General features: G+C 41.6%; 1 protein-coding gene across 1 annotated transcript in view; it reads right to left on the bottom strand.

The window, feature by feature from the left end:
• myo16 (myosin XVI) overlaps positions 1–15,495 on the bottom strand; it is a 541,014-nt gene that overhangs the window by 153,025 nt on the left and 372,494 nt on the right. Inside the window, exons 23-24 of the mRNA XM_072264587.1 lie at positions 13,686–13,761; positions 3,453–3,631 (exon numbers count right to left, since the gene is read on the bottom strand). Coding sequence (XP_072120688.1) covers positions 3,453–3,631; positions 13,686–13,761 — 255 coding nt within the window. The remainder of the gene's footprint in view (positions 1–3,452; positions 3,632–13,685; positions 13,762–15,495) is intronic.

Below are 15,495 nucleotides of genomic sequence, written 5' to 3'. Positions count from 1 at the left end.
ATTGATATAGATGACAAATAACAATGGACCCAGCACTGATCCCTGTGGCACACCACTAGTCACAGGCCTCCACTCGGAGAAGCAATTCTCTACTACCACTCTTTGGCTTCTTCCATTGAGCCAATGTCTAATCCAGTTTACCACCTCTCCATGTATACCTAGCAACTGAATTTTCCTAACTAACCTCCCATGTGGGACCTTGTCAAAGGCCTTACTGAAATCCATGCAGACAATATCCACTGCCTTCCCTTCATCCACTTTCCTGGTAACCTCCTCGAAAAACTCCAATAGATTGGTCAAACATGACCTACCACGCAGAAAGCCATGTTGACTCTCCCTAATAAGTCCCTGTCTATCCAAATGCTTGTAGATTCTGTCTCTTAGTACTCCCTCCAATAACTTACCTACTACCGACGTTAAATTTACCAGCCTATAATTTCCCGGATTACTTTTTGATCCTTTTTAAAACAACGGAACATAAACCACTCTCCAATCCTCTGGCACCTCACCTGTAGACAGCGACATTTTAAATATTTCTGCCAGGGCCCCCGCAATTTCAACACTAGTCTCTTTCAAGGTCCGAGGGAACACCCTGTCAGGTCCCGGGGATTTATCCACTTTAATTCTCCTCAAGACAGCAAGCACCTCCTCCTTTTCAATCTGTACAGTTTCCATGATCTCACTACTTGTTTCCCTTAATTCCACAGACTTCATGCCAGTTTTCTTAGTAAATACAGACATCAAAAACCTATTTAAGATCTCTCCCATTTCCTTTGGTTCCGCACATAGCCAACCAATATGATTAAATATGACTAAACTCTGTCTTAAATTACCTATCTGCTTCATAATATGCACGCAAAAAAAAGAGTTCATCAGACCCGCAGGCAGCTTGCTGAATATGCATTGTGCTGGACAGATTATGACAAAACTATTGGTGGAATAGTTCGGGCCAAAAGGAGTCATAGAGTAACAACATGGAAACAAGCCCTTCAGCTCACTGAATCTGCACCAACTACCAAGCACCCATTTATACCATTTATACCCATTTATATTCTTCCCATATTCCCATCAGCACCGTGAAGATTACAGTACTCAGCTACATGGTAGAAGCAATTTTCAGTGACTAGTTAGAGTACCAGCATGTGGGAGAAAACTGGAGCACCTGTGGAAACCCATGCAGTCACAGGGAGAGTGTGCAAACTTCTCCAGAGGTCAGGACCGAACTCAGACAGACGGAGCTGTGTGGCATCAGCTCTACTAGCTGCTGTACTGGTAACAGCATAACTGTTAGAGCTAAAAGGAATTATTTTATAGCTCTGAATCTTCATTAATACATATCAGCTCCTGTCTTGAGATTGGAAATTTAAGCAGAGCTCACTGAGATTGTTTTCTTGAGAGAAGATTGAAAAAGAGACGCCCAATATAGGATCTCAAAGAGATCCTATTTATTTTTGCAAAAACTGGGAGTAATTTTTTTAAATGTTTATTGTGGTCATCTTTGAGTTAACATTAGAGTCATAGAGTCGTAGAAAACTATAGCACAGAAACAGGCTCTTCAGCCCATGCTGAACCATTTAAACTGCCCAGTCCCATCGATCCGTACCTGGGCAATAGCCTTCCATATCCCTCCCAGCTATGTACCAATCCAAACTTCCTTTAAATGTTGAAATTAAAATTGCATCCACCACTTGCACTTTCCTTATAGAATTTAGTTAACAAAAATGGTTTAATATTTCTCATTTGATGGCCTTATCACTGATATTGATGTGTGTAAAAAGAAAAAGAGCAAAGTTTTCTTTTTTTGCTAAAATTAGCTGATTCCTGAGTTTAGGCTGCTGTGAAAGAGAAGGCAGTAAAAATTGAGTTATGTTATGTAAATTAAAAGGAAAAGACTAGCAAGGGAAACAACAGAGATATGAGAATTTATAATGCAGAACAAGGAAGAAGAGGGAATGAATGACAATTCTTTGTTTGCATATTGTTCCTATAACTGCATGGCATTGAGGATGATCAACCATGATTTCAATCAATGGCAGAACTGTACCATAGGACCCGATGTTCTACTCTTGCTACTGTTTCTTATATTATTGCATTCTTAATAATTCCTGGTAGCAACATATTTCATGAGAAGTTCACAAATGTATAGTATTTTAATAGTAAACCAATAGTAATCCTGAGTTAGTGGCATGTTCTTTGTGTGAGATAAGGAATACACTTGGAGACATATATCTGCACGAAGAGCATCGAGCTGCAGCACTTTAGACAACTGGAACTAGTGTCGGTGCTGGGATTGCTTCTTTTCATGTTGCACACCAATGATTTGGATGAAGGAATTGGTGGCTTTGTGGCTAAATTTGCAGATGATACGAAGATACATGGAGGGGTAGGTGATGTTGAGGAAGCAGGGAGGACTTAGACAGTTTGGGGGAATGGACAAGTAGGTAGCAGATGATAATGTAGGGAAGTGCATTGTTATGCACTTTGACACAAAGAATAAAGGGATGGACTATTTTCTAAATGGGGAGTATATTCAAAAATAGGAGGTGCAAAGGGATTTGGGAGCCCTTGTGCAGGAATCCCTAAAGAATAACTTGCAGGTTGAGTCAATGGTAAAAAAAGCGAATGAAATGTTAGCATTCAGTTCAAGAGGACTAGAATATAACAGTAAGGATGCTCATATAAGGCATTGGTCAGACGGTACTTGGAGTATTGTGAGCAGTTTTGGGCCCCTTATAGAATATTTCAGCACAGCACAGGCCCTTCGGCCCACATTGTTGTGCCGACCCTCAAACCTTGCCTCCCATATAACCCCCCACCTTAAATTCCTCCATATACCTTTTTATCTAAGAAAAGATATGCTGGTAATGGAATGGGTCCAAAGGAGGTTCATAGGAATGATTCCAGGAATGAAAGGGTTAACATACAAGCTTTGATAGCTCTGGGCCTGTATTCCCTGGAGTTTCGAAGAATGAAGGGGGATCTCATTAAAACCTATGAAATATTGAAAGCTCTGGATAGAGTGGATGTGAAGAGAATGTTTCAAAAAGTGAGGGAGTCCAGGACCAGAGGGCCCAACCTCATAATAGAGGGACATTCCTTTAGAACAGAGATGGAGAGGAATTTCTTTGGCTGGAGGATGGTGAACCTGTGGAATTCATTGCCACAGATGGCTGTGAAGGCCATGTTGTTATGTATGTTTAAAGAGAAAGTTGATAGGTTCTTGATACGTAAGGGCTTCAAAAGTTATGGGGAACAGGCAAGAGAACAGGGTTGAGAGTGATAGTAAATCAGCCATGATGGAATGACAGAGCAGACTTGATGGGCTGAATGGCCTAATTCTGCTCCTATGTCCTATGGTGTTATGGTCTAAGCAGTGTATTATAAAAGGGGAAAGCAAGTTTGGCTGATACCATTTGGCAACAGTAGAACAGTTAAATGCTGGTGAGCAATACCTTGCCATTGAGCTCCAAAAGCTTCTTCAATCCTTTAGTTCGCGAAATAAAGCACATATTCTGAGGCAACATCACTGCTTTGGGCCCTCTAAAGCTCAGGTGATGTTGAGGGGAAACATGAGAAGCATTTTGAGTTCTTTTCCTCTGAAAGATTTGGTGAATAAGGACGTTTTCACTGGCTGCAAATTCAACAAAAAGACTATTAATAGTATACTTCCAAATATATTAAAGCCATGTGCAGTGCATTTTCATTGCTCAAGAACTTGAACTACTGAAATGGCTCTGATTTAGACCATAAGACCATAAGACAAAGGAGCAGAAGTAGGCCATTCGGCCCATCGAGTCTGCTCCGCCATTTTATCATGAGCTGATCCATTCTCCTATTTAGTCCTACTCCCCCGCCTTCTCACCATAACCTTCGATGCCCTGGCTACTCAGATACCTATCAATCTCTGCCTTAAATACACCCAATGACTTGGCCTCCACTGCTGCCCGTGGCAACAAATTCCATAGATTCACCACCCTCTGACTAAAAAAATTTCTTCGCATTTCTGTTCTGAAAGGGCGCCCTTCAATCCTTAAGTCATGCCCTCTCGTACTAGACTCCCCCATCATGGGAAACAACTTTGCCACATCCACTCTGTCCATGCCTTTTAACATTCAAAATGTTTCTATGAGGTATCCCTTCATTCTTCTAAACTCCAAGGAATACAGTCCAAGAGCGGACAAACATTCCTCATATGTTAACCCTCTCATTCCCGGAATCATTCTAGTGAATTTTCTCTGTACCCTCTCCAACGTCAGCACATCCTTTCTTAAATAAGGAGACCAAAACTGTCCACAGTACTCCAAGTGAGGTCTCATCAGCGCCTTATAGAGCCTCAACATCACATCACCGCTCCTATACTCTATTCCTCTAGAAATGAATGCCAACATTGCATTCGCCTTCTTCACTACTGACTCAACCTAGAGATTAATTTTAAGGGTATCCTGTATGAGGATTTCTATGAAGAAAGTGATTAAATCAGGAGAAGTCATGCATAAAAAGTCTCTTCTGGTTCTATTCCTGATTATCTTCACATCTGGTTTACCTGCTTTTGTCCACCACCTTTATTTACCTTAGAAAATCATCTCAACATAACTTAGAACAGAGGACAGGACAGCAAAGGAATAGGCCTTTCTGCCCACAATGCTGTGCTGATCAAATTAAACTGATAATTATTGGCCAACTGAACTAATCCTTTCTGCCTACACAATGCCCATATCTTTTCATTTCCCTCAGACTCGTGTCTTTCTAAACATCTCTTAAAACTCCATAGTGTATCTGCCTCTCTCACCACCTGGACAGCAGGTACCAAACACCCACCAATCTCTGTGTAAAACACTTTCCCCTCAAGTCTCCTTTGAAATTACTGAGCTGACTCCCAATTATTAGCAGAAATCAAAGAAATTCTTCTTCACAACAGCATAGCAGTTAGCAGGATGCTATTACAGCTCAGAGCACCGGAGTTCAGAGTTCAATTCCGGCAGTCTCTGTAAGCAGCTTGTATATTCTCCCTGTGGAATGCTTGGGTTTTCTCTGGATACTCCGGCTTCCTCCCACAGTCCAAAGGTGTACCAGTCACTAGGTTAATTGGTCATTGTAAATTGTCCCAGGATTAGGCAAGGATTAATTTGGGTTGTTGGGCGGTGCAGCTCATAAGGCCCAAAGGGTCTGTATCTCAATAAATAAACCATTAGTTGGAAATTCACTTACAAATGTTTGTGATTTTACAACTGATAGATGCTATGTTTAGAAAGTGAGGTTTGCAAAACACGATAAAGAGGCCTAGGAAGCAAATATCCAACACTACCTCCTCTTTTACCATAGAATGCCCTGGCATATTACTATGATTCGCTCTGATCTCCCATCCTCCACGTCCTTCTCCTTTGTAAATACTGATGTAAAGTACTCATTATGACCTCACCAACATCCTCTGTATCCAAGCAAAATATTCCCCCCTTTATCCTTGAATTGTCCCACCCTCTTCCTAGTTTTCTTTTTGCTCCTATTGAATGCCTTGAGATTCACCTTAATCCTACTGCCAATGACTTTTTATGTCCTCTCCTGGCTTTCCCAATTCCCTTACTGAGTTCTCTTCTGGCTTCTTTATAATCATTCAAGGGCTCTGTTTGATTTTAGTGTCCAAAACTTTACATTATTTTCCTTTTCCTTCTTGGCTAAATTCATCACCTTTCACAACATCCAAGGTTCTTTTATCCTACCATCCTTGTCCTTTCTTTTTACTGGAATATACAGTTTGTTTGTACAGTTTGTCTTTATACACTGTGGGACAGTACAGTACGATAGTGGTTAGCAAAATGCTTTACAGTACCAGCAACCTGGGTTAAATTCCGAAGGAGATAATGCTGAGCTTTATAAGACGCTAGTCAGTCCCCGCTTGGAGTACTGTCAACAGTTTGGGCCCCATATTTTAGAAAGGACGTGTTATCATTGGAGAAAGTCCAAAGAAGGTTCACAAGGATGATTCCCGGAATGAAGAGGTTAACATATGAGAAGTGTTTGGCAGCTTTGGGCCTGTACTCACTGGAATTTAGAAGAATGTGAGGAGATCTCGTTGAAACCTCTCTGGCTATCCATCCCATTGGATGATGATGGTTCCTTTAAGTCAGTTTGTGGGGTTTGATATGTGCGTCCTGAAGTGGCTGTACAGGCCGATCCTTGGTAGGCACTGCTTGCCACATACTCGGCAGGTGAGGCCTGGAGGGGCAGCAGGGGCAGAAGCTTTGTTGTGGCACCTCCTGTGCTTTTCCTCTGATGCCTCGTTGAGCTTGTTCTCAGCAGCGTCTACACCTTTCCTCCACTGTGAACGATCTTGCTGATGGGGCAATGTCAGCTTTCTTGAGGCTCCTGTGCAGAATATCCTTGTACTGTAGTTGCTGGCCTCCTTGTTTTCAGGTACCACTGGATAGTTGGCCGTACAAGATGTCCTTGGACAGTCTTCCGTCAGGCATTCTGACAACATGCCCTGCCCAGCACAGTTGGGCTGACATCACCAAGGATGGAACTGCTGGCATTCTGGCTCGAGAGAGGACCTCAGTATTGGAGACCTTCTCTCACCAGGTGATCTTCATCAGAGAGCGTAGATGACACTGCTGCAGTTGGTCAAGCTGGCGTAAGTGTCTCTGATATGGGCACCATGTCTCACATCCGTATAACAAGGTTGATATGACAAAGGTCTTGTATACCTTGCACTCGGTGGCCAACCTGATGTTCTGTGACCAAACTCGATCTTTCAGCTGACCAAAGGCAAAGCAGGTTTTTCTGGTTCTTGACTCAATCTCTACATCCAGAGAAGCTGAGGATGTCATTATGCTGCCCAGGTAGCAAAACCTGTTGACAGCATTAAGACGAGTGTCGTCAATGAGGACAGTTGGTTCTTCGTAGCTTCAGCCAGCAGCCAGTTGGTACAGAACTTCTGTCTTTTTCAGGCTGATTGTTAGTTCGAAGCTTTTGGCTGCACTGGCAAAGCCACTGGTGATCTCCTGTAAGTCTTCGAGAGAGTGGGCAACCAGTGCGCAGTCATCAGCAAACTGTAGCTCATGCGCCACAATGTCCCTGACTTTTGTTTTTGCTCTCAGTCTTGCGAGGTTGATGAGCCTGCCATCAGCTCTCGTTTGTAGGAAGACCCCTGACTTCAGGTCTGATGTGGCATCCTGAAGAACAGCAGCGAAGAATAGTCCAAACAGAGTAGGAGCCAGAACACAACCCTGTTTTATGCCGTTGCTGATGGAAAAAGGGTCTGACAACTCACCACACATGTTGATGTGGCCTTCCATGCCTTTGTGGAACTGACGGATGATGTTGGCTAGGTGTGGGGGGCAACCAAATTTTGGTAGGAGCTTCCACAGGCCATCTCTACCAACAGAGTCAAAAGCTTTGGTTAGATCAACAAATGTGACATAGAGACTTCTCTGCTGCTCAACACATTTCACTTGAAGCTGCCTCAGTGAAAAGATCATGTCCACTGTACAACAGCCTGTTCGAAAACCACACTGGCTTTCTGGAAGGATGTTGTCACTGATGTTGGACACCAATCATCTAAGGATGATCTTTGCGAGGTATTTTGCCATAACTGACAGAAGAGAGATGCCACAGTAATTGTTGCAGTTTCTCTTGTCTCCCTTGTTCTTGTAGATGGTCATGATTGATGCATTTTTGAAGTCTTGTGGCAGCTCTGCAGCTCCCCACAACTTTGTGAACAGCTGGTGCAGGCATGATGTCAGTGTGTGACCACCATACTGGTAGATCTCGGCTGTGATACCATCAGGCCTTGATACTTTGCTGGGTTTTAGCTGTTTGACGGCTTTGATGACCTCGTGAAGAGTGGGGGGAGCATCTAGCTTGAACAGTATGGGTCAAGGGTGTACTCTGCCCAGTGCTTCATTGGTGATTCTGAGAATGAAGAGGTTAACATATGAGGAGTGTTTGTCAGCTTTGGGCCTGTACTCACTGGAATTTAGAAGAATGTGAGATGATCTCATTGAAACCTACCAAATGTTGAAAGAACAAGATAAGGTGGACGTGGAGAGAATGTTTCCTATGGTGGGGGTATCCAGAACTAGAGGGCACAGCCTCAAAATTGAAGGGCGACCCTTTAGAGCGGAGGTAAGGAGGGATTTTTTTAGGCAGAGAATGGTGAATCTGTGGAATGCTCTGCCACAGACTGCGATGGAGGCCAAGTCCGTGGGTATATTTAAGGTGGATAGTTTCCTGGTCAGTTAGGGTATCAAAGGATAAGGCAGGTGTGTGGGATTGAGTGGGATCCAGGATCAGCCATGATAAAATGACCTAATTATGCTCCTATGTCTTATGGTGAGGGGTTTGTATATGTTCTCCCATGACTGTGTAAGTTTCTTCTGGGTCCTCTGATTTCCTCCCACAGTCCAAAGACATACTGGTTGGCAGGTTAATTGGACATTGTAAATTGTCCCATAATTAGGCTCAGGTTAAATTGGGGGTGGCTGGGCGGCGGCGTGGCTCGAAGGGCTGGAAGGGAATTTTCTATGCTTTATCTCCATAAATAAATAAACACCCTCCATATGTCAGCTGTGGAGTTGCCCAAAAACAGCTGTTCCCAATTAACTCTCCCTCGTTCCTGCTTAATGTTCTTGTAATTTGCCTTACTCCAATTTAATAGTCTGCCACATGAACCATACTTATCCTTACCTATAGCTTTCTTAAAACTAAAGGAGCTGCGGTATTAGTCAGGCCACACTTGGAATATTGTGAGCAGTTTTGGGCCTCTTATCTAAGAAAATGTGCTGGCATTGGAGAAGGTCCAGAGGAGGTTCCTAAGAGTGATTCAGGGAATCAAAGGGCTAACATATGAAGAGTATTTGATGGCTCTGGCCTGTACTCACTAGAATTTTAAAGAATGAGGAGGATCTCATTGAAAACTATTGAATATTGAAATGCCTAGATAGATAGAGTGGGTGTGGAGAGGATGTTTCCTATAGTGGGTGAGTCCAGAACTAGAGGGTGCAGCCTCCGAATGGAGGGATGTCCATTTAGAACAGGGATGAGAAACAATTTCTTTAACCAGAGAGTGGTGAATTTGTGTAGTTCATTGACATGCACGACCGTGGAGGCCAAGTTATTGAGTATATTTAAAGTGGATGTAGAAAGGTTCTTAGTTAGTAAAGGCATCAAAGGTTATGGGGAGAAGGCAGGAGAATAGTGTTGTGAGGAATAATAAATCAGCCATGATGGAATGGCAGAGCAAACTCGATGGGTCAAATGACCTAGTTCTGCTCCTCTGTATTATGGTCTTATGGTATTGTGGCTTACTTCTAAGAAAACATACTCAAGACATGTTAACCAACACTGAACATTTAAGATCCATACAATAAGAAAGTTCTTACTGTGCTTTCCATCTGAATTTGGAAATACATTTGCCCTCTTTTAATGTCACTGTGTCTGAAGTCTGGTACTCTCAACCAAATATCACTATAATTACATTTATCAGTGCTACCTTTTCAGGAGCCTTGCCACGGACATCCATATCTTATATATCTATATAAGTGAGTCCCCAAAAAATAAGATGCTTTGATGGTGGTACAATATTATTAAAGAGAGTATTTGATTTATATTGGCTAGAATTGGCTGAATTAAACTAATTCTGACTAGAATTACTATATTGAGGCTGAAGCAAGAAGATTCTTAACATAGACCCAGCTGGATGTTGGAAATATGCAGGAAAGACATTAAATCATACTGGAAATTAATATGCCAGAGTATTAATATACAAGCAAGCGGCACCAATTTGAGCTGGTGTGGGAAGCACCTGAATTTGTGGCAGCACAGAATTATAGCATCCTGTGATTCATAAAAAGTAGTGCCTATCACATTAGCTCAAAATCATTTTGTATGGCTTCAGGGTTGGCAGCATGTGCTGAACTGAACCATGATGTCATCTCTTCGAGCAGGGTTCTGCAGTGCTTCCAATGGCAACAGGAAGTCACAGACATATAAAGCACAGAAATAGGTCCTTCAGCACATCTACACTAATCCCTTTGGCACGGGTGAAGACCCCATCTTTCTATGCTTTGCCTATATATAATTATATCCGTACATCACTGCTCCAAAAGGTGTAGCCATTAGCAATATATTTTCCTCTTACATTTGACTTCCCAAATACACTTGCCTGGCTTAAACTCTACCTGCATGAAGAGTCCAGAAGAACTCAGCATCTATGGAAGAGAATAATCAGGACTGAAAAGGAAGGGGGCAGAAGCCAGAATAAGAAGCTGGGGGAGGCAGGAGGAAGGGAATAGGAAGAGTACAAGCTAGCAGGAGATATGTGGAATGAGGTGAGGGGAAAGGTAGGTAGGTAAGTGGATGGGGAAGGTTTGATGAAGTAAAAAGGTTGGAGGTGATAGGCAGAAGAGGTAAATGTCTGAAGAAGATGGAGTCTAAAGGGAAAGGACAGTAGATCATGAAAAGAAGAGAAAGAGGAGAAGAACCAGAGAGAGGTGATGGGGAGGTGAGAAGAGAAGGGTTGAGAAGGTAACCAGAATAGGGAATGGAAAAAGGGAGAAAGGGGAGGGTGAGTAATTACTGGAAGTTGGAGATACAGATGTTTTTAATATCTGATTGTGGTTACTCAGAAGGGATATGAAGTGGTTGTCGTCCATCCTGAGAGTGACCTCATTGTGGCAGTAAAGGAGGTCGTGGACAGATGCATTAGAATGGGAATAGATGGTCGAACTGAAATGAGTAGCGTCCTGGAAATCCTGACTTTTGTGGAGGACAGTTCAAAAGTGTTCGACAAAGTGGTCCCCAATGGTGCATTTGGTCTCACTGATGTAGAAGAGGCTGCACCAGGACCAATGGATACAATAGATGATTCCAGTGGGTTTACACATGAAGCATCACCTTACCTAGAAGGACAGTTTGGGGCCATGAATGGTGGTGATGGAGGAGATGTATGGGCAGGTGTAATATTTGTCACTCTTGCTGGGATAAGTGACAAGAAGGAGATCAATGGGAAGGGATGATTGACAAGGGATCCCTATAGAAAGCAGAGAGGGGAGTGGGGTAGGAAAAGATGTGCTTGGTAGTCGGATCCTGTATGAGTTGGTGAATGTTGCAGAGAATGATGTGCTGGATATAGAAGTTCATGGGGTAAGTAAGGACAAGAGGAAACTCTCCCTGTTATGATGGTGAGAGGTGTGTGAGGGCAGATTGATGGAAATGGACGAGATGTGAGTGAAGGCAACAGTGATGGTGATGGAAGAGAAACTACATTGTTTGAAATCAGAGGACACCTCAGTTGTTCTAGAATGGAAAACCTCATCTTGAGAGCATACGCGGTAGAAAATGACTAGATAAAGTATAAGGCTCCCTCTGGCATTGTCTTCTTTCTGTATATGTCATAGTTTGCCACATTAGTAAAAAGGACATTGAAGAGAGGGGCAGCATCATAGTTTAGATTTGGCTTGTGTGGAGATAAACATTGATGGTGTGTGCAAGCATAGTGGTCTATTTGCTATTTTGTGATTCTAATAATTGAGTAAAAGAGAGGGAAACAGCTTGAATCAAGGCACAGCTGCTTTACAGTTCTCATTTAGTTGCTCTAAACTTGTCAGAGTAGTGTTAGCAAATGTTATTATGTCTCCAAAATTCACTGATGTTTTCTTTAATGGAATGAATTTTGAAGGAAGAATACAATTCATAGTGCATGCAAATTTATCAACTACAGATAGATTTTTGAGCAAAATATGTTTCAATAACTATATTCCTAATATAGGTCTGTCTGTAGATCTTCTTATAGTAGGAGAAGTCAATTTGAACGTCTTATTAACTGTTATTTCGGAAAGATGTGAAGATTTTTGAGATATTTAACAACATGAAAGTACTTTCAAGTCATCCAATGCATATAATTATTCAAATTCATTAATAGTCAGAGATTTTATACACTCAATGACCACTTTATTAGGAACCTGATGTAGTTTTCCATTTCCGTAGCTCATCCACTACAAGGTTTGACATGTTTTGCATTCAGAGATGCTCTCCTGCACACCACTGTTGTAATATGTGGATATTTGAGTTACTGTTGCCTTCCTGTTAGCTTGAAACAGTCTGGCCATTCTTCTCTGACCTCTCTCATTAACAAGGCATTTTTGCCTACAGAACTGCCAATCACTGAATATTTTTGCCATTCGCACTATTCTCTGTAAAATCTGTAAACCGTTGTGCATGAAAATCCAAGGATATCAGCAGATTCTGAGGTACTCAAATCACCCCATCAGGCAGCCACTATCACTTTAGGGGCAAAATCACGTAGACCACATCTTTCCCCATTGTGGTATTTGGTCAGAACTACAACTGAACCTCTTGACCATGTATACATGATTTATGCATTGAGTTGCTCCCTCATGATTTGCAAATTAGATATTTGCATTAAGGAGCAGATGTATAGGTGTATTTAATAATGTGGCCACTGAGTGTGTGTATATATAAGTAATACTAAAAACGTGAGCTGTAGAGTCCATGTAAGTGACTCTGTGGGTTGTGAAATCAGTTCAGCTTTGAGGTGTGATATTATCCACTCCATTTCAGAAGCCTGATAACTGTCAGGAAGACATTAGGGTGCACTGTCTCGTGACTCTTGATCACAGTGCTCAGCTCATCTACTGCCAGCCTGACACTGGCCATGGGTGGAATGTATACTGCAACCTGGCTGATACCCGAAAATTTCTTCGGCAGGTTAACACCAGATCGCTAGATGTTCCAAGTGGAGGAGGACTGAGACGGAGCCATCACGATAAATTAATCACAAAGTTAATCACCATTAATTGCCTGATTATGTGGCTTGCACTGTTTATATTTTCTCTGTAGATCCTGTGATTTAGCAGTACCAAGAAACAAGAATCTTAAAAGTTGTCTATCTGGTACAACTACCACCTCCATCATACTGCTGAGTGATGTCACTAGCTCATGATCAACACTCTTCATGTGTTTTGCATCCCCCAAGTGCCATAAGTGATGAGTGAAATAGTTCACCATCCATCCTCTAGAATAAGTGAGCAGCATTTTGAGACCCAAGACAGGCAGAGAATAATCTAAGTCTTGGGACCAATTATAACAAAGCCATGAGTATCCATGATTGGACAGGCACTGCCTCCATCTCTGCCTCTATGAACTTGAGACAGCAATGTAAAATTAAAAATTATCACTAGCTTAATAATTTTAAAGTGTGTCTTTATTAGGGCTTTACCACCTGTATATCCAAATAATTTTTAAAAACATTGGAGCCATTATTTCTGCAACCATCTTTTTCTAAGAAGGCATGAGTGAAACAATTTATTCAGCCCGTTTTTAGAAATGAGACATTTATACAAAGTAGACATTAATCCAGACAACATTGCATTGTGCTTGTTGTTCCTAATATTCATAAAAACTATGCTTTTCATTTTGTTCATGCTTTGAATGTAGAGAAGTCTTGTGTACAAAGCATACAGGGAGCAGTGTTTACACCATTTCAAAAGCATACTCTTCAGAGAGTGCATACTGCATAACAAACACCAGACTCCTTTCAATCATGAGACTGAAAACAATTGCAATATGCAATGAAAATCTAGATCAAATCATGTATTAATAGTAATTAAAAATCCATAATTTTAATGTATTTAATATGCTTTTGGATTATAAAAAACATAAACACGCACCTTTCATAACATAAAGGAGGTTTTGTGAAAGTGAAGCTTTGTTCTTTTCAATTGCTCCTGTTAAATCATATGTCACCTGTTGTGAGACAGAGGATTGAAAACAGTTTCATCAGTTTTTCATTACAAAGGGGCTTTCATAGTTCATATTTGCAATTATTTTCAACATTCTGTTGCTCTATAAACAATAACAGAACAATTCCCTCCAGCAGTAGTAAATACAAACATAATTGAAATCATTATGAGTGAAGACAAGGTTTATTTATTCATGATTACCTTTCTATTTAAGTGGCATTTTCTGTTTCCAGAGTATTTTGTTAGAAATATATAAAGCTGCCATCAAAAACAACAAACTTTTGAAGATCTTTGAGGCACATGAAGCCAGCAGTGCCAACTGGCCTGTGCCAATTTAGTGCAAGGTCTCTTCATAATGCACCATGGCTTCATGTGGAGTAAAGAAGACTTTGCAGGTGAAAATGTGCACAAAAGCCTACCCTCCACTTGCTCAAGGAGGCTATGTGTGCTCAGGGAAGTACTGAGGAGGCAGTAAAGGAGTACAACAAGACAATGGTGGTCAAGTAACATGGGCATTCATGGATGGTGGGAATTGGAGGCATTGAAGAACGACATCATTTGAGGGGAAGGACATTGAGAGAAGGGACATCAAGGATCAGTCATTAGCATATAGAGATGAATGGGACAGTTGAGACAGGACAAGGAATAGCAGGAAGGGTCAAATCTGAAGCAATCAGGACGTGATTGGATATCAAGACAGGAAGAAACAACAGAAGAGAAGACCCTGAGGGTGGAACACACTAGGGGAAGGAAGACAAGAATTCACAGTTGCAAGTCTATTAGGTGTTGGAAATGATGTCGGAATGGGGAGAAATGACTGGACTTGATGATTCAGCAGGGGCATGATGATCAGAGATGTGGTAGTTACCTAATGACATTGACAAGAATATGGGATGGTAGGAGTAAAAGGAGTGAATACTATCCAATGTCTTCAGTTTGCACCTTGAAATCCTCACTTACAAATTAGATCAAAATATGATATGGTAAGTTTCAACAAATAGTCAGGGGTGATAGGGTGAAATAGCGGAAGAAATGACACAGGAGGTGGGCGGTTAATTTATTAAGAGTACTCTAAGCCTGTTGTTTGTTTAAGCTTAAGTTAGCTTTCTAATAACGTAGGGCACCCCATGTCAGATCCATGGTATAAATCTGAGCTCAGTGTGAACTTCAGGACTCTTTCCACATCCACAGGTAAAAGATTTGTCTCTAGCTCTAGAAGGCTGAATTTCAGAATGTTCAGCTTGAACAAAGATGATGTCATCGTGGTCCATGCAGTAAGCTAACTTTCATGGATAGCTCAAGAGAGTGCAAGAAGAGAGTGACTGGATGGCAGCCAAATTAATTAAAAGACCATGAAAATAAAATGGTTCTCCAAGGATCTTGCTCCTTTACTAGCACTCAGTTCTGAACACTGATGTGGGACAAGGTTTCTAGGCCAAGGTCTAGACCACAACCGATGAGTGGCTTACCAAGTGTGTAAGAAAGGAAGAGAAAATTCAAAAGAACAATAGTCAAAGGAAAGGAAATAAGCATTTCTCAGATCAGAGACCAGATTCCAGGATCACACACAAAATGCTGGAGGAACTCAGCAGGCTAGGCAGCACCTAAGGAAAAGAATAAAGAGTCAATGTATTGGGCTGAGACCCTTCAATCAGTACTGGAGAAAAAAGAAATGTCGACTGTTTACTTTTTTCCATCGATGCTGCCTGGCCTACTGAGTTCCTCCAGCATTTTGAGT

Source organism: Mobula birostris, chromosome 7 (assembly GCF_030028105.1).
Source record: "Mobula birostris isolate sMobBir1 chromosome 7, sMobBir1.hap1, whole genome shotgun sequence".
Classification (NCBI taxonomy): Eukaryota; Metazoa; Chordata; class Chondrichthyes; order Myliobatiformes; family Myliobatidae; genus Mobula; species Mobula birostris.
The sequence above is the reverse complement of the archived record's forward strand: the minus strand, read 5'-3'. Positions and strand labels throughout refer to the sequence as shown.